Source organism: Lutjanus erythropterus, chromosome 10 (genome assembly GCF_056507025.1).
Source record: "Lutjanus erythropterus isolate fLutEry1 chromosome 10, fLutEry1.hap2, whole genome shotgun sequence".
NCBI classification, from domain to species: domain Eukaryota; kingdom Metazoa; phylum Chordata; class Actinopteri; order Lutjaniformes; family Lutjanidae; genus Lutjanus; species Lutjanus erythropterus.
Genome location: NC_139326.1, coordinates 23,356,890 through 23,380,131, shown reverse-complemented (window position 1 = coordinate 23,380,131; position 23,242 = coordinate 23,356,890). Strand labels below are relative to the sequence as shown.

General features: G+C 41.7%; 1 protein-coding gene across 1 annotated transcript in view; it reads left to right on the top strand.

Annotated features, from left to right (window-relative positions):
• Window positions 1–23,242, top strand: part of LOC146320461 (zinc finger SWIM domain-containing protein 6-like) — a 69,194-nt gene that overhangs the window by 14,929 nt on the left and 31,023 nt on the right. The window contains exon 2 of the mRNA XM_084728713.1: window positions 21,496–21,852. Coding sequence (XP_084584839.1) covers window positions 21,496–21,852 — 357 coding nt within the window. The remainder of the gene's footprint in view (window positions 1–21,495; window positions 21,853–23,242) is intronic.

Below are 23,242 nucleotides of genomic sequence, written 5' to 3'. Positions count from 1 at the left end.
AGCTGGCAGACTTGCGGGTTAAAAAAATCGATTCTTCGAGGCATTGTGATTTTCTGTTGAAAGATTGTGTCTCGATGCAGGAAGTCAATAATCAGGGGAAAAGAGCCTGAAGAAGTAACCTTTTCTCATCCCAGTGCATCGCATGTTCTTGGCATGTTAAGCAGGTGCACAAAGTACTCTTTAGTGGCTGTACATGTTTGCACTGATAAATAGCATTGTAGCCCTCTGAATCACACCACTTTCTAACTGGAGGTTCTGCGGATGAAGCGCTTGTCCTGACTCTAACTTAGCGAAGTTACATACACTTGCTTCACCTCCAAACTATTTTCTTTGGTCAAAATCGATGTTGACGTCCTTGACGTTTCTGTTACCCTTCACCAAAGTGCTCAACTGGGATGATGAAAGACTTATTAATGAGGTTGACAAGCAGCACATCTATTTGATTCACTGCACCCTTATTTTTTTTTAATAGGGAAATCCTCAAAAAGGACAAGATTTGGAAGGAAAACAGGGAGCTGTTGGGAGTTGAGAGTAAGCTAACTATCCTCCAATTATGTAGAAACAAAGGTGACTTAAGAAACGTACATTCATTTTGAATGAATAGACACTTGAGTTACTCGACCGCTCGAATTTGCTTGCTCACTGTATGTTAGAAAGCAATGTCAGAATCTAGCTGTGAGGTGCCAAGAGATTCCCACCTCTGTTTGATACTGCCCTGATCAAGTCTTTTATATAAAAGAGCAGATGGAATTACTTCAATCCAGCTGAAGAGAGAGTAAACAACAGAGAGGTAGAGTGTTTCCACAAGGAGATGTGAAAGGTTGAGGAGGAAAAAGGTGGCGTAGGTGGAGGAGAAGGAGAGAAAAAACAGGCAATAGGTGTGGGAGTGAGTGATCCATATGCAAAGAGCGGGCCACTTCATTGATATGCATTGTGTAGTTATGAGGGGGTCCACCTGTGAAGGCTCCAAGTGCTGAGTCACTCACTAACGCACAGGCTAAATGCTTTTATCCCAGACGCCTGGTCCGTCTGAATGGAATATAATAGGCCATAAAGTGCTTTGCTAGCAGTGGCTGCTTGCCCCATGGCAAACCCTCGCCCCTCGCTCCCCTACTCCAAATCTCATTTCGCCACTTTTATGGAAACAAAGCTTGTACGTGCTCTGCTTTAATTACATCGTTTATTTTCTCCTCCTCTCAAATGTTTTCTCTTCTTTCCATCCCTTGTTACTTGTTGTTCCTCCTGCAGTGCTTCTCAGGCAGCCACAGAGAGCCCTCTCTTCTCACTTCAGCCCTTCTGTCTGCACCCCCCCACCCCCCTTCAGTCATGTGTGATCCCTCTGCTGCTGCTGTGTGTGTGGGGCACCTGTTTGGGATCTCGGTGTGTGTTTAGGGTCACGCCTGCAGGTCGTGCGTAATGAATAGCAGGGCTGTTACTGAAGCACAACTGGTCGAGAAGGAGGTAGCCAGAGAATAGCGCACCAGTGACGGAAGGAGAGGAGGAGGATGGAGGGATGGCTGGATGGATGGAGGGAGGGAAGAGAGGAACGAGGGAGCAGGAGGACCAGCGAGGGAGGAAGGGAAGAGTGGTTGCGAAGCCAGTGAGCCTTAACCACCTTCTGTCAGTCTGTCTGCTCTCAGCGCTGTTTTCTCTCTCATAGGAATCTAATGGCTTTTCCACTGTCCTCTTTCCAAACCACCCTCTCCCCCTGCTCTCCTCTTTCTCTCCCTCTCTGACTATCGCCGCGGTGCTATTTTTTTCCTCCCTTACTCCTCTCCATCTCCTCTCACTTTCCATTTCTCTGTTAAAAAATTGGAGAGTCTATTTGTACCTGGGTACAAATAGGCACACATCAGCTATTTGCCTATTCACACCCAACCCCCTTATTTTAGCTATAAAGAACAACAAATTCACTGTTGACAAGAGGTTGTGGTGGATGACTGGGTTAAGAACAAGGCTTTCATGCAGGAGAGTAGGGTTTAAGTCCTGCCATAGGAGACTACAGCTGGACAGTAGTGTAAAATTGCATGTCATTGGGACCTGTATTTGTAGTATAACTAAACTACTTGGTTGTGTTTAAGCGACACAACTTCTTGGTTAGGTCATTAAACAAAATTACTTGGTTAGGTTTATGCAACAAAACTGTTGTGTTGATTGTGTACAGACAACTGGGTGCTTGTCTCTGCCATATTATGCTATATATACACCTGGGTGCAAATAGCCACATTAGCTATTCCAACCCGGGTGCAAATAGGATCTGCCTTAAAACTCTCCACTGTAGTCTCTGTGCTGTCTTCCCCTGCTACCTCCCCTCCCTTTCTCTCCCTTCCAGCTGCTGGCCAGGGGAACAGCTGACTAAATCTAAAGCTGGGGCCCCTGGCTCTGGCCCCGGCCCCAGCCCCAGCTCTTGCCACAGCCTCCTCCTATTCTCAGCCCCCTCTCCCTCCCTCCTTCCCTCCCTCCCTCCTCTGGCCTCTAGCCCTGGCTCCTCTCTCAGCAGCCCCAGCTCAGCCCTGGCCCTGCCTCTGAGCCTCGGCTCCAGCTCTGCCTGACTCTCAGCAGTCCCCTCCAACCATCCCCCTCCATCCTCCACTTCGGAGCTGAAAAGCCTCAAAACTCCTCTGTTTCTCTCTCTGTTTTGCCTATAAGCCTGCCCTCTCTCTTTCGCGTTTTCTGTTTTTTCACTCTGTATTTCTTGCTAATTCACCCGCTCCCCCTTCCTCCTCCTCCTCCTCCTCCTCCCCGCTGTGACGGGCTGTAGCCGGGCCCCTGGTACTGTCCCAACTTATCTGGACTGAGGCCTCATCCAGGTTGGCTGCAGTTCAGTTCTCTGGCTCCTATACCCAGCCTCTCTAGCCAGGCATCTTTCTCTCGCTGGCTAGTAACGTTAGTCACTGTAACTCATTGTGGCTCGCTTTACTCCAAGCCACGTTTATCTTGTACATTTCTGGCTCCACACTTCCATGCGAAGTCTCTTTGTCTCCTCGTTTCTGTATGTCTCTTTAACTTGTGTAGACAGGCACAAACACATACACTCAGCACACAAACATGCAACGTGCAAGAGTGTGAAGCATTTGACACATGATTGGCAGCAGGGGGAGGATGGGGGAAAAGCAGCAAAAGGGGAAGTGGGCCTTGTCACATCTCCAGGCAAGCCGGGGGCTCGAGTTTGATCGCTGCCCAGGGAAAGGAGCATTTGTCCCCCTCCCGTTCCCAACCTCTGTGCTGGCTGTCAGAGTGAGGCTGCAGGCTTGTGTGATTAGGTGCAGGCCCAGGTTCTGAGCAGACGTTGCCCACAGAAGACACCTGTCAATGCTCTTCCTCTTCCTCTCTGACACCCAACTGCAGTGAGATGAGCGACAGAGGGCTGACAGAATAAAGTTCAGAGAGCACCCTACAGCTACACACATACACATTCCCTTTGTGTGGAAGTGGGCCAAGGAAGCCCATGCAGGCAGGAAGAAGAAGTAGAGTCAGTTGAAGCAACATCAGAATCTTCTGGAACAACTCGCAGCTCCTCGCAGATTGTTATTCAGCCCACTCCCTGTCTGTCTAATGCCCAATACAGCCTTTGTCGTTCTCGCCGTCTTTGTTGTCATTTTTTGTGTTGTTTTGTTTTGGTTTTGTGTGCCTGTGTGTATGTGCGGGGAGGAAATTGGGGAGAAAAAGCAGCAAAAGTTTCCCTTTTGGAGTCACGTTTTCTCTTGCTGACTGACAGACGCGGGACGATGAAAGCAAATCACAACGTGCCACCGACTTCAAAGGTTCCTGTGTTCCGCCGTTTATTGGCAACAACGCACAACAACCTCTCTCCCGATGTGGATTCTTCAAAATAGGGAGGGGGGAAAAGCTTGACGAAACAGAGGCATGATGACAAAAGAAGCTACCATCCAAACAGCTAGAGGGGGTAGAGGCAGGAGGAGGAGGGGTGCTAAATAATCAGACCTAAGCGCTGTAACCGAATCGGACTGCTTTTCAAAAGCGTTTTCAATCAAAATGGGCTTTTTGATGCACACCGATTCTGATACCAGGATGTTTGAGAAGAGAAGAAGTGACTGCTTGAAGTGGTAAAGAACTCTCTTCTCTGCTTCTGGGGGAGCTTTGGTTCCTCACTCTTTTTTTGTGTGTTTGGAGTAGGGTCCGATCAACATATTGGTTGACCGATATTATCAGTCCAATACTGGCCTATCACAGATTTAATGGTTTATATGGTTGTTGTGTGTGTAAGCTTTATTGGTAGCATTCTGTGTTTTTTTTTTTAATTTACAGTTAGAAATTTAGTGAAATTTATTGCTAAACTATAAAACATCCTTCCCCCTTTACATATCTTCAACTCAAGTGTTAAAAACTTTGTAGAGCTACAACAATTAAATCAATCACCAACGATTTTTTAATCGATTAATCAGTTTGAGTAATTTTTTAGGTACAAAAAATTCTCAGATACCAAACTAGCTGCTTCGATTTTTCCCCCTGGTTTCTTGACGCCTTTATGACAGTAAACTGAATATCTTTGATTTATGGGCAAAACAAGATATTTCAGGATGTCAGCTTGGGTTTTGGGAGACTTGGCAACTGAAATTTTCACCATTTCATAGACCAGTGTTTCTCAACCCTGGTCCGCAGGGACCCTTGTCCTGCATGTTTCCCTGCTCCAACACACCTGATTCAAATGATCAGGTTGTCGTCAGGCTTCTGCAGAGGTTTGATGATGAGCTGATCTTTTGAATCAGGTGTGTTGAAGCAAGGAAACATCTAAAACATGCAGGGCAGGGGTACTTGAAGACCAGGGTTGAGAAACACTGTCATAGACCAAACAACTAATGGATTAATCAAGAAAATAATCAACAAATTAATCAACAATGAAAATAACAATTAGTTGCAACCTAGATAATTGCAAAATTGTGTATTTATTTATACATATATTCTACAGGGTTTTGTGGGTGTTTAAAAAGTCTAAAATCCAATCATTTGAATTTTCTGCCTTAAAATATCCAACAAATTTCTTGTACGATTTTTACAAATTTCAAAAATCGATTGGATCATGATGTTAATGTTTCTTTTATAAAGTTGCATTAGTTTAATTTCAGTCAATTTAATTAAATCTAAAGAACAAAACAAAACTTGCCAGTATGGACATGAAATAAGTCTTACTTTACACTCATAGAAGGGTCTTAATATTGCCTTAAAACGTCTTAAATTTAACTTTTTGAAACCTGCAGAAACCCTGCTCTATATTCAGTATATTATTTTCTCTGACATATTCTGATAATGTCGATATCAGAATTGTTTTATTTCATTATATCAGTCCCAAAATTCCAGTAATGGTCAGGCCCTAGTTTGTAGTGTGAGTGTGTGTGTGTGTGTGTGTGTGTGTGTGTGTGTGTGTTTTGTATGGACCGGTGCAACAGTAATTAACTAAGTGTAAAAGCTAAGATGAAGTAAGCCGCTTGGTTCTGCTCTCCTAACCTTATAGACTCTCCTTCCCTTTTATTCTTTCTCTTGTCCAGGATGGCACCCATTGACTGCCACTGACCTAATTTGGGCAAATTTCACTGACCTACTTCATGGGTGAATGCTGACTTGCCCACGGGAGGGGATTCTCTCTCTCTCTCTCTCTCACACACACATACACATGCACATTCTCTACCCTTATGATTAATATGCAGACCCTCAACCTCCTTTATGGTTGCTATGGTGCCGGGTATGTACCCCTCAGTTGTTCCCCCCACCGAATCCCTTGTCATTGTCTCCTTCGGCGCTCTAGCATCTCAAATGAACATAATGAGGACCTCAAAGTACGGACACGTGGTGGAATATAAACAAAGCGGTTGGCCTTTGTTTCATGTGGTCTCAGAGGTGACATAGTCCTTCACTTCACAAGTCTCCGAAGAGACATAATCGGTGTAATTGCACACAGATATGATTATACTTCTGTCATCTATGAAAATGCTAATTTGAGCAAATTTGATCAAACAGTGTGGAGGTACAGACAGTCACAGTAATTCCTTTATGAAGTTAGATGGATGGAGACTACAGTCCGTGGAGCAATGGTGATCCCACAGGAGCATTGGCATCTTTAACCCACTTGTATTAAAATGAATTCAAGCATCATTGCGTTCCTCCAGCAGATTAATTCCCAGTTGAGCGGACACACACGATACTCTGGAGGCTTTTTGGAAAATGTGTTGTCATAGTTGGATTAGATTTGCCCTTTTTAACGTGAGGATGATTAGTAATAAACTTCTCTGCCTGCAGCCTCCCACGAGGACATGGCAGTTGGAAGCAAGTCTAACCTGATTCAGTGTTTTGGTCATACTTGTGTTTTATTCTGTGTGAGCTTTTTGTGGAGCCATGCTTGGGTGTGTGTTTGAGGAAGAATGAGAGAGGTATTTGTATTTTTATGTCTCCACACTAGTCACAGATGTGGCTGAAGGCATGATGTTTTTGGGTTGATTTGTCCACCTATGCCATTCTTGTGAAGACGATATCTTCATGGAAGGCTTCACCTTTATGGAATTTCTTTGGATTTAGCACAAATGTCAACTTGGACTCAAGCATGAACTGATTAGATTTTGATGGTGAAAGGCCGAGGTCACTGTAACCTCATGTTGTTCCATTATTGTGAACACAGTATCTTAAGACTGCACTGGTAGGATTTCTTCTAATTTGGCATAAAGGTCCACTTTTACTGATTCACTGGGTAGATTAGACATTCAAGAGTCAAAGGTCAAGGTCGCTGTGACCTCAAGTCTGTCCCATTCTTGTGCATGCAATATTTCAGTGACACCTGGACACAGTTTCTTGAAATTTGGTACGTACTTTGGTCGGTATGTCCACTTGGACCCAAGGATAAACTGTCTAGATTTTGATGGTCAAGGGTCAAATGTCACTGTCACTGTGACTTCATGTTGTCCCACTCTCGTGAATGTGATATCTCAATTTGGCACACACGTCCAGTTAGACTCAAGGATGAAATGATTAGAATTTGTAGGTCGAAGGTCACTGTGGCCACACAAGATACATTTTTGGCCATAAGTCAAGAATTCATACAGTAATTATGACATAATTTCAGACAAATGTGATGAAATGATGAAGTGATGACATTTTATATCCAAAATGTCTACCTCACTGTGACATCATAATGTTCAGTCCTCTGTACTCCTCTGTGAACAAAACATACTTAAAACCTTTTATTAAATTCCCTCAATATTGGTGGTGTTCACTGCATGTATTGTATGAGTTTGGAGTGACATGGATTTAAACTGGAGACATAGAACCATGAGGTGGTAATTCTAGTTGTTTCTGTGTGTGTGGACCAGCCTGCTTCCCTCCCTGTGTGTCCTTGTCTGTTTGCCCACATGCATGCAAGGCGTGTGCCCCCACAAATGCAACCCATGAATGCAAACACACACGCGTACGTACACACTCACACCAGGCAAGACGTGTGTCGTCATGGCAACACATACAGATGTCAACAAAAGAGGCTCCAGGGTGAGCATTGTCTCTCTCTTGTCCAGCAGGGTGCAATTTATCTCAATGTAGCCACGAAAGGCGGCTATTTACATGAAACGAGAGCTCTTTCTGGGAAATAGGGGTCTCTCTGAAGGTTTTGATGTCAGCTGCCCGCTTTTAGCTTGAGAGTGGAAACCTAAACCATCCAGAGAGGCAGTGAGAGGCACAGGAGCGAGCTGTAAACCTACCGAGAGAGCTCAGTTCCCTCGTGTGGCTGCAGCTCTTCACCCTGAAAGTCTCTCACCGTTTCCCTGAGAAGGCCAAGTGTAGCGTGTGATTTCAAATGCTTACAGTTTGCAAAGAGTAAATCTAACCCCCACGCTTTATAGCTTATCCTTAAGAGAGTGGTCCTAACATCAACGTCAATATTTACAGGAATAGCCCGCAGGCAAGAGAATCGACCACCACGATTCAGCAGAGACATATTCAACCTTTCTCTTGCCCCCTCCTCCTCCTCCTCCTCCTTTCCCTCACTTGTCTTCATCCCAGTTATTCCCGTTCTCTGCAGCAGCCCGTCGATCACGGCGCCAGGTGGCTCAGATATTTGTCTTTGGGTTGCCTTTGTTTTGTAACTGTGTGTGTGTGTGTGTGTGTGTGTGTGTATGTGTGTGTGTGTGCAAGGTGTGCCTGTGTACGCATGCGCGGCCTGTTCCGTGGATTTGACACAGGCTCAGCGGCTGTTTGAGAGATGCTGGATGACGCGTGTCAAGTGATATTAAATGTGAGAGTACCTCCCCTCCTCCCTTATTCGCTCCCCCCTCCGCTCTGCCCATCCCTCCACCATGGACTGTGTCTGCTGTGGTTAGTGTGAGCTATGACACTTCTCATCGGGGTTTTTAGGGGTAAGGCGCCACGTCTGATGTACGAGGCCTCACATCTCCGTGGGTAGAGTGGACACTTTGGCCTACATAAACTCTCAGAAGGTCAATGGATGTACAGATGAAGAGATACAGTGCACACATTACAAGACACGTGCTTTACTCTTTGTAGCTCTGCTGTAAACCCAGGTCACTCTCAGGCAAAATACCCACCTAATTAGATTTTTTACACAGTGGTATTAGGGCCAGAGCACCAACAATTGTAACACGAGGAATTATTATTCTTAACTGAAAAAAATGTAAGAATCGCATTTTGGAGGGAGGCTAAACATGCTCAAAAACCTACAAAACTTGGCACATGTGTCAGAAGTGGTGAGAAATTTTGTGGGTTTTGTGCATGGGCGTGGCAACATGCCTTGATGGCACCGCCAACCAAATTTTTAAAGGTATCCTTCACAGTATGTTTGACCTACATATATAAAAATCGAGAGACACACGTATCATGTCCAGACATACAAAAAAGCCTCCTGGTGCCATACCCTAATCCCAAAAGGAAGTTTAGCCATTTTGAATTTATTGTGCAGTTTTTGTACTGTTTGTTTGTTTGTTTGTTTGGCATTTTATTAGGGATAGACAGTATAAATATAATGGAAAGTACACCAGTATGAATTTTTGCCCTATGGTTGACCAATAAAAGGGTCAACAAGACAACAAGTAAAAAGGATCATCTGCAAATTATGTCAGACATCAGTGGTTACAGAAAGTGGTAATATTTGATACTATATACTTGGACTATATACTTTTTTCTATTTATTATTCTATTTTTTTATTCTAATTTCACACATTAAATGTTATTAAAATACCTCTGTAATGTGTGAAATATATCATAGTAATAAGAGCACAGTAATAGCAGTAATTGCCATATCAGTGCTTTCCCCTTTCAGAAACATTTATTTTGAAGTTTGAGGAAAAATGAATATAATATGATGTATACTGATACTGTCTGTGCTTCAAATTATACCATGATATAAATTTTAGCCCAGTGTTGTATTTTTAAAATCTCCTCCTACAGAATAAATAAGATCGATTTCAAAATTGCTGCTTGCAATGTTGCAGTGAGTTTTATTTGAACGGTATGGACAATAATCATTTGATTTACATAAAACTTTAATGGTGACGATTAGTCTTGATATACTGAAACATGAGGTCTAATAAGTGGGTGTTTTCTAGCGCCACATAGTGGAGATGAGAAGTGGACTTTGTAGTGTCCAAAACACAAGAAATTTCTCCAGTAACAGCATTTTCATTGTATTTTAGAAGACAGAGATATAGGTGGATTTTTTCAGCCACAATGAAAGAGGAATGTGGTGTGTAAAAGGTTAACCTATTTCCTGCTGAATGTATTGTAATGTATCATTTCTCTGTGGTGTTTGTGTGTGTTTTGTCCACGTGTGTGTGTGTGTGTGTATCTGTTCCATCTGTGTCAGGTAATAATGTGAAAGTATGAGTCGTGGGCCGGTGTGCTCAGTGCTATAATGGGACAGCCAGAGCCGGGGGATGTTGGAGGGGATGTTGTGGGGAATGTTGGACAGGGGGGCGGGTTTACGGCAGGATGTGGCATGCGCCGGTGAACAGAGAACAGCGGGTGTGACCTCAGTGACTCCAGGAAGGAAGGGGTTAAGCACGAGCCGGCAGGCCTGCATGGGCTGCGTTACGCAAACTGGCGGCTGGCTGGAGCTGAAAGGGGAAGTGCTGAGCTCAGAGGAACACTGGCTCAGAGCCATTGCTCCCTCCTCCCTCCTCTGAAACTCCCCCTCCACCCTCCCTCCCTCCGCCTCCCCTGGCCCTCTTCCCCACCTCCCCGCTACAGCTGAGCGCTCCCCATGCTTCCCACCGCCAGGCGTGGTGATGTGTGTTTGTGTGTCTGTGTGCCTGTGCTGGAATGCAGCTTCCCCCTCGGCTGGGGCCTGTGTGTATGCGTGTGTGAGTGTGTTAGTGTGTGTGTGGGTGTGCACGTGTGTGTGTGTCTGTCTGGAATGATGCCTCCCCTTGTCTAGTGTGTGACGTCAGTACACACAACGGGTCAGCTTAGGGCTAGGCAGCATTCTGTGTGTGTGTGTGTGTGTGTGTGTGTGTGTGTGTGTCGTGGGAGGGGGGAACAGGGGAGGAGTCAGTTATTGGAGAGAGAAAAAGGAAAGAGGAGGGGCTGTTTGTGAGCAGAAGGAGGTTGACTGCAGGGAGTCACTGAAGCCAGTATGCGTGCATGCATGAAGGCATCATGAGTGTGTGTCAAAGGGTGGGGTTGTGTGTGTGTGAGTGTGTGTGTGTGTGTGTGTGTGTGTCGGGTGACTTTCCAAATGAAATGGGAAGGGTAAAGAGTCTAAGGTTATTTCCTGGCATGGACAAGTGAACCTAAAAACGCACACATGTGCGCACACAGTCGTGCTGTAGTTTTCAGTCCAGTGCTGTTCGTGCCCGGCTATTTTCATATGCAAATTAAGTCTCCACTCCACTTTCAGCCATGTTAGTTTCCACAGTATGGCTTTTTGTCTGTGTGCTGTGTGAGCTTATCAGTTTTACTGCATTGTTTTTCTGTTTTTACCTTTTTAAAATCATTTTCTGTGCCTGAGCTTTGATGTCAAAAGACATCTCTGAAAGCTGTTTTATCAAAGAGATTAATCACGAAAGGGTTTATAGGTCAAAGTTCAAATCAAGCAAGAAAAACATGTCTGTAATCTAGCTACAGAGCAAACAATGTAACATTTTGTTAACTTTTCAGCAAGCTAATAAACATGGTAATGTTTTTGTTTAAGTTTTTAGGTAGCTAGCAAACAATTTCCTTTTGGTAAACTTTTTAACAAGCTAATAAATGTGTTTTGTTGACTGATCTAGCATAACATTTTGATAAGGAATGCAGAACAGCAAAACGTTAACAGTCCCCCCACCCTTTTATACTAATTAGCTACCAGTTGAATTTATTTTTTATTTATTTTAATTTGAGTAAGCAAGCATCTTCATATTGATTAAACTCTATTTAATTTAGTTTTACATTGCTTAACTTGGATTTAATTAATAGATATTAGATTTTAATTGTGCAACAGATCTCCACTTAATTGTAAATCTGAATCTGCTCATTTTAAACTTAGTTTTGCTAAATTCTGATTAGAACTAATTTTAGATTAAATTAATCTTTATTGGTACCACCCAGTCTAAGATGGTGAAACACCTTGTATTTATCTCTCTAGCCTTAATAATTGGCTAAATTCTGTGTGCTGTGCAGGCTTAACAGTCCCCCCCCTTTTTTTTTGCTGCGTTTTGTTCTGTTTTTACCTTTTTTTTAAATCCTGTTTTGTTTCTGAGCTTTGATGTCAAGACAAATTTCTGAAAGCTGTGTTATTAAAAAGATTAATCACAAAAGGATTTATGGGGCAAAGTTCAAATTAAGCAAGAGAAACACATCTGTAATCAATTGTGACAGGCACAGCAAATGTCATTTTGGCGCTCTCTCTGCATGCAAATAATGCGTAAGGTCCCACAAACACACAATAAAAACCATGTACTCTTTGTTTATTCTTTTCACTGCCACCTCTGACCGACCCAGACTCGCCTCAGTCATAGTGAGAAGGACGTTAGCGCTATAATGTCTCGACTGTATAGGTTTGTCATTAGAAAGATACTCAGGCCCTGAAGTAGCAGACAATGGCTTTTCAATGGATCCCATTACCTCGGTCTATAGCTTGCGTGGCTCTGCTGGGACAGACCTCTGCTAATTACACACATTCATTTCCAGCCAGCTGTAATTTCATTCACACTAATGAACCTTGCACATGGATTGGGATAATGTATAGTTAATGTACAGCCAGGAGACGGAATTAGCAGGCTACTGACTTCTCCAGTGACAGAGATTTGTTGAATACCAACTAAAGGGACAGTTCACCCAATACCACACAGATGCCCTTCTGAAATTACTCCTGTAGTAATTTTACACAAAGGAGTTAATTACCACAAACATACCCCTGCTTTGTTGGAGATGTAATTCTATACAACCAAACAGATTTGTTTTTCCTTTGTTTCCGTGCAGTAGCTATTGTCAGTTGCTTTTTAATGTTATCAATAGTTGTGACATTTGAGAGATGGTTCAGATTATTTCAGTTTATTATCTACAGTGGATGGTGGTCGACACAGCCCCAGTTTGGAAAAACATAAGTACCAGGGCAGTAAAACACACTTTAGCCACCTAAAAAAATGACTACCAGATGGAGGCAGCAGTAGACCAGCAGCTCCTGTGTTCTGTGAGGTGAAATTACTGATTTATTTTTCAGTGAAGTCTGGTTGGTTTGGAGAGAGTGATGTTTGACTTATTTAATAGTGGTTTCCCACTGATACCGCTTTTTGTACAGTAGATATGAGGATACTGCCAGCATCTGGAGATGGAGACAGGGCAAACAGCTAGCCTGGGTGTGTCCAAGGGTAAATAAAAGCTACCTACCAGCAGGGTGACCAGGAAGTTGCTGTTTCTGGGCATGAACCCCCCTGCAAAAACCACAACTTGCAGAAGATTTTGTTACCTGACAGATTCAGGCTAGCTGCTTCCCCCTGTTCCCAGTCTTTGTGCTAAGCTAAGCTAACCGACCGCTGGCTCCAGCTTCACATTTGCTGTAAAAACATGACGTGGTATCAACCTTCTCATCTAGTTCTCTGCAAAATTACAAAAGCACATTTCCCAAAACATCAAACTAATCCTTGAACAGAATCTTGCCTTAGCTATTACCCCAAAAGCGACCTATGACAAAAGATTTTACTCCTCCTGAATTGCAGGTTTCTTGCAGCCTTGTCTTCCATCTTTTACTTAAGAGAGCTCATTTTCTCTTCACCTTATTCTTTCTGTCTTGTGTCGATCCCGTCCCTGTCTTTCTGTGCCGGTCAGCCCTCTGAACGCCACCCTTTGGGATCAGTCAGCAGTCGAGCAGTAACACCAGCTCCGCCTGACAGGCCCAATCCAGCAAAATTAGAATCCATTTTGAAAGTGATAGTTAGAAAATTGCAAGTCATTCCTGATGTACCGCATGGCAACTAAGTGGCAGCAGCCCAGTAGTCGACTGTCATTTCAACCGCCAGCTGATGACAACTCCAATCACCCACACAGCCGTCACTGCACACACACACACACACACAGATACACATACACACACAGATATTCTTTCCCTCCCATCCCTATGATTAGCATGCAGATTTTGCTGTCAGAATCTCAAGCTGAAGTAAAAGCATTGAAATTCATAGAATATCTCAAAACATTAATTTATGCTCGTTTGTGTCTGTCGGGATAAGCGCTCAGACGGCGAGAACGTACGTGCGCATGTTGGTGTGCATGTGTGCGGGGTGATGAAAACACACCCGGGGAGAAAATAAGGCTTTTTGGTCTACCAGAGGGTTTAAGGCATAAATATGGCCGCCCCTGGAGCTCAGCTGTGTTATTCCAGCCCGTCCCACACCTAGGACACACACACACATGCACACACACGCCTGGAGCAAGGTCTCCTGCAGAATAGCATTGATCTCTGTTTATAGTCTCTGTATGGGTGCTTCCTTATAGGACCACACACGCATGTGCTCATTGTTACTCACACAGACACACACACACCTTCTAAGGCTGGTTTGCACCAACAAGGATTAATTTTTAAACCTGAATAAGTCACTTTAAATTATGTAGCACAAACATTTTAAACTAGTTTAAAATTAAGAACGATTCGATTTAAACCTCTCTTTAAAACTCAATTAAATTTTTTCCTGTACTCTACTTGAGGAGGTTTAACTTTTAAAATAGCTGCCTTTTATAGATGGCTCGAGAAAAATAATGAAGTTCCTCAAAGAAAGTAAAGACTTTTATGATGTGTCTCCTGTTTCTTTCACTTCAGTTGATAATATGACCGAGTTTTTTTCCCAGAGGAAGAGAAATCAGAGGTTCATGAGCCATCATGAGTAGGCTAATTGACTAGCTTTACAGGTAGCTAGCTAACAGTGTAAAGTTTTTGGTTAGTTTTTATTTTTATTTATTTTATTTCATTTTATCTTATTCTATTTTATTTTGCTAGCTAGCAACCAATGTAATGTTTTTTGTTTGTCTGTTTGTGGTTTGTTTGTTTGCCTTTTACTTTTTAGTAAGCTAACACCATTTTGTCAACTTTTTAGCTAGCTAATAAACAATGTAACTGTTTATAAATTGTTTGTTAACTCTTGTTTAACTTTCAACTAGCTAGCAAACAGTTTAATGTTTGTTTGCTTTTACTTTTTAGCTTGTTAGCAAGCAATAACTTTGTGTTAACTTTTACGTTATCTAATGAACAGTGTAAAGTTTTGTTAATGTTGTAGCTATGCCCCTCCCCCATATTTACTAGCTAGTGCTCAAATTTATTATTTATTTATTTAATTTTGGTTTACATCACTAAACTTGGATTTACTAAATTGCTATTTCTTTTTAGTTGTTCAAATGATCTGTTTAATTTTTTTAATTCATTTTTTAAACCTAATTTTGCTAAATTCTGATTAAATTAATTACATTAATCCCTGTTTAAGATCCTGAAAGGCTTTGTATTAATCTTTGCATTAACTGGACAAGTTCAAGGATAATGAATTAATTGGGCAGTGAATGAAATGCTCTTTTAGCTGTGGGTGGGATGGAGACAGTGTTGGAGGTGGGGGATGCCCAACAAGTCTTGACCCTTCCTCGACCTGCTGCAGGGTTGAGCTTTTCTTCAGTTGAGGTTCAGATCCCCTTTCAGCAGGGCCTCTCTGTACAAACCAGCCAAATAGATTGGATTCCAGTCCAGTAGCCTTTTTCTCAGTGAGGTCTTAGTGGGCTATCTTTGGTCTACACAGAGTTAAAGCTCCAACTACTGCAGGTGCCCCCCTTTGGATCAGAGTCGGATTTAGGTGTTGTTCTCTGTTTGTCTGCAGCTCATGAGGTAATTTGATTAATGCGCGAGGCTAGAGTGAACCGGCGCAGGCGAATGGGCCTTAAATATCTATTTGCTTTCTCTGTTCATCCACTCTTTGCTTTTGTTGACTTGCTTTCACACCAGCCCATTTGTTTCATCTTATTTCTTGCGCTGAAATCAATCATGTATTCAGAATCTCTCACACGCACAAACAAACCCACACACACACACACACACACACACACAAATCCAATGTGTGCTATCTGAGCCGCATGGTGCCATATTAGATTTAGGTGACAGTCACTCATGAACCAATTCAGCCAATAAACGTAATGACCTTCCCACTGCTGGGCCTGAATTTTCTCCATTGACTTGGAATCTTAATTTAATTGCGGAAATATATGTATGTTGCTCAATCTAATTTACTCCACTGATTTTGGAACACTGAACACTTTTGTGCTGAGGCAAGCAAACCTTGCGCCGATACCCGATGCCCGCCTTCATGTGGGGAGCTAAATCCTGCTTTATAGGAGCGTATAAAGGCGATATTCTTCCGTCACAGTAGATGTACATTAAAGGAGTGCAAGCCCTTCTGGTTCTGTCTGACATTTTTTTCAAAGTTGATTTATTCAGATATTCTTATTATGTGATCTACTTATTAACATTATGTGAGATGTAATAGGCATTTGTACTACTGCTGTTTTTCACTAATGTCTAAGTTTACTTCTTGCTTTGTTCAAAAGTCTTAAATTTTGTAAATGTGATGCATAAAAAATTATGAAATAGGCTACATTTGAATTGATGGGTTCTTAATTACAGCTAAACTCTAATTCCATTTATTGTTCATTTATTCTTTCACTTAAATCCCCAAATAAGACATATATTTAGTGCATTAGTATCAGCTTTTCTGATATAAAACAAGACCTCATTAACATGTCATAGGAAGCATTTCACTTTCTTACACATGCAGACATTTTGTTACAAGACTAATTTTATGGTTTAAAACAAAGTAAAAGTTAACTGTTTTCTTTTTGTATTTTGCGAGATAGAACCCTATAATCTCAAGCAGAAAGTGAGTTCTTATGATTAAAAGTTTCTAACTGTATTTGACCTGTTCCAAAATACTACTCGTACATTTAGGGTGCCTATCATTTTGATGTATGAAAGAAGCTTGTTCCACATGTTAGTTTTGCTTCCTCAGAACTGCTCAGAGTGCAGGCAGAACCAAGCGAACAAGTTGCAGGACTGTGCTTTTCCTCCTTGAAACAAGAACAGGGGTGTGGTATTTCTGGGGCCCCCCCTTGTTGTTGAATAGGCAGAAGTGGTCCTAGCTGGTCAAGAGAGCGCACGCTGGCTTATCGGCACTTATACAACTTCAAAACCGGAGAGAAAGATAGAGCAAAGGGCTATTTGGGGGGAATGCTTTGATGTGGGTCCCCCCCAAAGAGAGTGGGTGGTCTTCACAGGCTCTTTGTGGGATTTGAACATATATATACATACACTAATTCTCGCTCGCTCTTTCACACACTGTTCTCGCTGCCTTACACAGCTCTCCGGGCCAAGTGTGATTTCACCAGGGCGGTCAGAAGGGGTTTCTAGGGCAACCTCACAGAGGCCTTGTTCTAAAAATGGCCGCCATGGTTACTTTGAAAGCCAACCCTGGCCTCTTGAACATGCACAGAAAAGAGCCCTCAGGAGCACCACCAGGGGAGGGGAGCTGGGTGGACTGGGTGAGGGGGAAACCAGGCTCTTTAATAGCTAGCACATGAGACATTGAAGGTTTCATACCCACCCAACCAGGAGTCATGGGAGGTGTGTGTGTGTGTATGTGCTTGCGTGTGTGTGTACCTAAACAGTAATATCCCTGTACTCAGTGCTTGGCTAAATTAAAAGGGCATTTTTGGCGTGGGGGGCAGTTTTTGGTGCCCAGACGATTGGACGGGGAAAGGCGAAACTCATTACCTACCCATCTGTCAGAGAGTGAGAGAGAAAGAGCTGTGGGAATGTGGACGGAGGGAGGGCTGCATGAAAAGGGGGCTTGGAAGAGAGAGAGTGAGAGTGTCCATTAAAGCAAAGGGAAACACAACAAGGATAAGTCTTTTATCGCTATTTAGTTTTTCATACTCCATGTGTTTTGAATAAAAAAAAAGCATCCCTGTTAATTTTCCCTGTGGGAAAAAAGAAAAACATTTGCAAAAGAAAGTGCAGCTGCTTTTACGACAGTCTGATATATATATGTGTGTGTGTGTGTGTGTGAGAGAGAGAGAGAGAGAGAGTGAATGAGAGTGTATGTGTGTATGTGTTTGTATCAGAGGTTGATTTTTCTTTGAGCTCTCTCAGCCCCACATGTTTTTGATGTTCTCTTTTTCTCTCCCCTCTCTGGACCAGGGGCCACTCTTGAAACATAAGCTTGTGTCTCACACAACACACACACACACACACACACACACACACACACACACACACACACACACACACACACACTTGCATTGCACCAACAAAGACTAATTTGATCTAAGATTAGTTTTAATCAGTTTAGCAGAACTAGGTTTAAAATTAAGTAAGTCCAGATTTAAACATAGGCAGAGCTCTGTTTCACAATTAAAAACTAATCTCAGTTTCATAATTTCAAGTTTAGTGATATAAACCACAATAAATCAATATGGAGATGTTTCCTGTTGTTGATCAGCTAACTAAAAAGTACCCCCCCCCCCCCAAAAAAAAAAGTTACATAGTTTTCCAGCTAACTTAAAACTTAAAAGTTAAAGAAAAAGTTATACTGTTTGCTAGAAAGCTGAAAAGTTGAAAAATAAAGTTTTATTGTTGACAGGTTGGTAAAAATTTAAAAAGAAATGTAATTTTGTTTGCTAGCTAGCTGAAAAGTTAGTTAGCCTTGTTGTAACCTAATCCTCCTTTGAGAATTTTTTTTTTAATTAGAGATGCATCATAAAAAAGTTGGGTTCAGTCTGTCCCTTAACTTTGTTCGAGGAACTTGATTATTTTTCCAAATCCATCTAAAAAAAAAAAAAGACAGCGATTTTTAAAGTGTAAGTTTAAAATCAACACTGGATCATATTTAGACTAAAAACTAAACTGAGGTTTAAATGTAATCATTCTTAATTTCAAGCTAGTTTAAGCTTAAAGTAAAACTGTAATTTAACCGGGTTTAAAAATCCTTGTTGGTGCAGCCTAGCCCGAATATATCAGCAAATATGAAAAGCAATTTCTCATTGTATGTTGTTTCGCAGCTAAATAAGTTAGCTCTCCATTGTACAAGCAGCTGCAGCATGTAAACCTTTTTGTCTCATTTAAGAGTGACTCCGTGTGTCTCTACTCTCTGTTTCTCTATCACACACAGCTGTAGACATATAGGCTTTGATCACTGCAGATGCGAGTGGCTGCCATATTTCGATCCACACCCCTCTTCTGTGGATATTGTTAACGAACATGTACTTCCTCTGCCAGCTGGCTTCCAGAATGGAAAAAGCATATCTCCATGGAAATGTTCTGCAGTTCTGCTCTGTTAGACATTTGCAGCCAACACTTCTTAGTCTTACAATACAATAACAAAACATTGCTATTTCTGTTTTTTGATGCTCTTGCAGTTAAAGCAGGTTTGCAACATTCTCGCTCGTGGAGCTTTTTGAGTGTTGGTGGTATAAATCTGTACAAGCCTCAGTCTAACTCATGCAGAGGCTTTTTCAATGGGATTCCTGAAAGGGAGACTGCAGAGGAGCAATATAAGGCCTCTATAACCAGCTTGTTTTATTTTTATATCCATCCTGAGGGTGTAGCTTACACCATAGGCAAGGGTTCTGACCCTGTTTACTTCCTTTTCCCTTTTTATTTCTATTCACCTTTGTTTTAAAAGCTATAATGTGTAATATGTCTGCATTAAATTATCTAAAAACACTGTTATATATTTTGTTTTGTTGTATACGTACCCCAGTTATCCCAAATGTTCAAATGCTGAAAAATCTGTAATTTATTCAAAGTAATGCTGTGTTTTCTGCGAACGGTTGATAGCTAGTTTCTATAATGTCGGAGATGACAGAGAGTGAAGGAGAAAGTCATGACTAAAGGGAACGTGAATAAAGCTTTATTATTTCCTAATCAATGAACATGATTTCTGAGTCATGAGTCAGACGTTTGTGGTAGCGCCTGGATCTGCAGAAACCCTACCCTCTGCCCGCACCCTCTTATTTTCTCATTATTGTGCTGTGCTTGAGACACTTTGCCAACCGAAAAATGTCCACATTTGAGGTCCTGGTAATGAGACTCAAAAAATCAGCTATCTTTCTGGTGTGTTTAGAAACAGCAACTGATAAATCTCCCTGATTCTACCTTTAACCTTCAAAGTGGAAGGAGTGCTACTTTGACCTGACCTCTGTGTAGCTTGTTCGTGTACCCCCACCCCTCGATATCCTATCAAATATGCCCCCTCTGCCCCCCCCCTTTTTTACCTAAGTTGGAGGCCCAGAAAACGCTTTGATATCTGCATTAATCTGTGCTTGATATCACAGTAATGCAGCGCTCAGCCCTTTGATAAACATATTTAAGAGATGTATGTCTTTGCCCCATCTCTCCTGAGCACATAAATGCATTCATAAGCTACTTTCTGTCTCTGACTAACCACTCCCATTATTAATAAATGCATGACCTCACGCTGCGGCTCAGTGTGTGCGTGCATGTGTGTCTCTTTCATATGCTCATCAGTGTGTGTTTTAGGCCACTGCCGGGGACCCCGCCCTGCTTATTCATATTCATCCTCGCATAATGACTAGCCGCGCCTCCGGATAGCGCAGTCAGGACGAGATCAAACATTATATTCAAACAAGGAGCTGTATAATTCATACTGGAACAGCCGCCGCGCTCACTGCTCACTTCCTCATATCTATCTCAATTCCTCCTGCAGTGGATCTGCGATTTGAGTTCCTGCATCTAGATGTTCTGTCAGGCTCATTTACGCTCACTCAGAGACATAACAGCTGTTCCTGATCATCACACTCTCATGATAACAGAACATGAGGCCTTTGGCAGGTGACTGCAGCCAATGGAGTCTGTTTCTTATAATTGTTCAACTCCATCTTGACTGTGTTCTTTCTTTCTCTAAGAGATTTATTCAACAATGTCATTAACTAAAGGGCAGCTTCAGTATATCTAGCTGTTGGCTCTGTTTGAAGGCCATGCATGCCTGATCTGATCTCAGTCTTACACGATGATGATTGGTTAAACCTGTGAGATTATTTATTAATTTGATTATTTCAACTTTTATTACATTTTTTGTGATCTTAGTTTGGGTATTGATTAACTAGTAAGCATTAATTATCTTCAAACTTAAACATAAAGAAAAAAATCCTCAAGAAATTTGGGATCTGTGGTCTAGTCTGTGTCTTTCGCCGAGTTTCTTGACATGAAAAATTTTGTGAGCCCTTACACTTTAGATGTTAACAATCAAAGTTGCTTGGGAGGAAACGTAATAACTAAAATAGCTGTATTAGTCTTTTAATACATGATTAAAACAAAGGAAGTAAGTAATGTAGGGATCCAACCAACAATTACTTTCATTATTGATTAGTCTGATGATTATTTTCTTGATAAACCAATCTCAAGTTCATCAATCCAGAATCCAAAGATATTCCTTAGACTATCATATAAGACAAAAAAGCTGCAAATGTCCACATTTCAGAACTTGGAATAAATTAAATTTATTAATTATTCAATGATAAACCAGTCAGCAGAATTGTTATAGATTAATTTTTTGTTGATTGACTAATCGCCTCAGATGTTAAGTAAAGACCAGGCCTATTCAATTACTCTTTCTGAAGGGCCTGACTTGCACAAAGCACAAAAGTATCAAAGGGCCGGTCTTTTGCATTTCCTATTTCAGACCTGTAAAGTCACAAATTTAAATGTGTTAAAACAACAAAGGACCTTTGTAATCCAGGATTAGAAATAGCTCATTGATTTAATAAAAACAATGTTGCCTTTAGCAGATTTTTTCATTCAGTTTGACTCTTCTTAATTCCCTCTGCTTCAACAGTTTGAGTTTAAACTTTTAAAATTATAGTGTTTCTGTACTTAACAACAGACATATCCAATGAATGGGCTCATTAGCCGACTAATAAAATGATGACCTTCTAATAAACAATGAAAGCACCCATAAACGTAAAATGTTACGCTGCATGCATTGTAAAACCTTCTCTCTCTTTTCTCTTTCTCTTTTCCAGGTTTCCATCTCAGCGGCACGGTGACGGACCCCGCCACGCCCTCGTCCCCGGAGCTCGTGTGCAGCGTCAGCGTCAGCTTCGACCGCTGCAAGATCACGGCGGTAACGTGCACCTGCGGCAACAAAGACATCTTCTACTGCGCCCATGTCGTGGCGCTGTCGCTTTACAGAGTACGGAAGCCCGAGCAGGTCAAACTGCACCTGCCCATCTCGGAGACGCTGTTCCAGATGAGCAGAGACCAGCTGCAGAAGTTCGTCCAGTACCTGATCTCAGTCCACCACACCGAAGTGTTGCCCACCGCACAGAAACTGGCCGATGAGATCTTGTCGCAGAACTCGGAGATCAACCAGGTCCACGGTGAGGGAACGTGCGCGCGCGCGTGCATGTGTGTGTGTGTGTGTGTGTGTGTGTGGGGCTCTACATGCATGCGTGTATTGACTGTGTGATGAAGGTAAAGTGTGGCAGGATCAATGTTACTCATTAGTGAGATCCAGGCAGTAAAGGAGAGACTGTGTGCCTTTAATCAACACTATAGACCTGTTATTTACCAGTGAGAGAGAGGATGATACACAGACAGAGAGGGAGAGGTGAGCACAGAGATAAAGAAAGGTGCAGATCTCTTGTTATCAATACTGTACTCACTGCTTACCTTAATAAAAGAGGCAGAAACTGAAGGACAAACAGCACCGAGAAAGAGAAACCAGTGAACAGGAAACAGCAGCAAAAAAAAAAGCACAGGTGTGATTATCAACTCAACAGAAGCAATAAAGAAAGGATGTCCAAAATAGAGAAGCACAGGAAACAAACTTTGGATTGTGAAGAAACAGGGATGGAAACGACAGTGGAGATAGAAACCTCTGGGAACGGAGGACAGAAATGAATAAGCAACTCAGAGAATGAGAGAAAGACATCTTCATCACAGGAGTGCTGTGATGAAGATGGAGAGGTTTTTTTTCACAGCCTATTGATTTGTTGCCCTTCCATCAATAAATCTATAAAGGTAAAACATGTCATTTGGATTAAAGCGTCTTGCTGATTTACGCTCTTTCTGTATTGAGTCTATGTGAGCGTAAAGTTGCTCTTTAACACTTTTTCAGTTTTTAGGAATTAAGAAATGGGTGTAGTTTACTATTATAACTTGGTATGACCAAATTAATGTAATATTTAAACAGCTACATCATGCTTCCTGGTTTAAATGTAACTTTTAAACTCTTATAGAGTGAAAAATAAGTGAGGATAGTGGTAGATATTGGAAGCAGGTAGACTACATGAGAGTTTGCCACGTTGATACTATTGCTATCAAATTGTAATTGCAGCCTGTTTTTCAAGTGTTGTGATAAAACGATCATTGAATGAAGTAGGGCTGCTCGATTATGGCAAAACTTGTAATCACGATTATTTTGGTCAATATAAAGATGTTGATTGTTGAACATGGTTACTCATTGAGTCTGAAGACATCATGCTTTTACTGAACTTAAAAAATGACATTTTACCAGTCCTGCAGTTTAAGTATAAAGCAACTGGAAAATAAATTTAAAAAAATATTATTTTGTTTTCATAATCATTATGAAAAACAAAATAATATTTGAAAATAAAGTTCAATCAATCGCCCAGCCCTATGTAGAAGCTTTGTTTTTTGTTTCTAAAATTGTTCCCTCTTGCATTTTCATTATTTGCTTTAAACTGTTTATTAAATGCTAAAAAAGACCAATATCATTTGTGAATGTAGCTTTTTGCTGGAGATAAT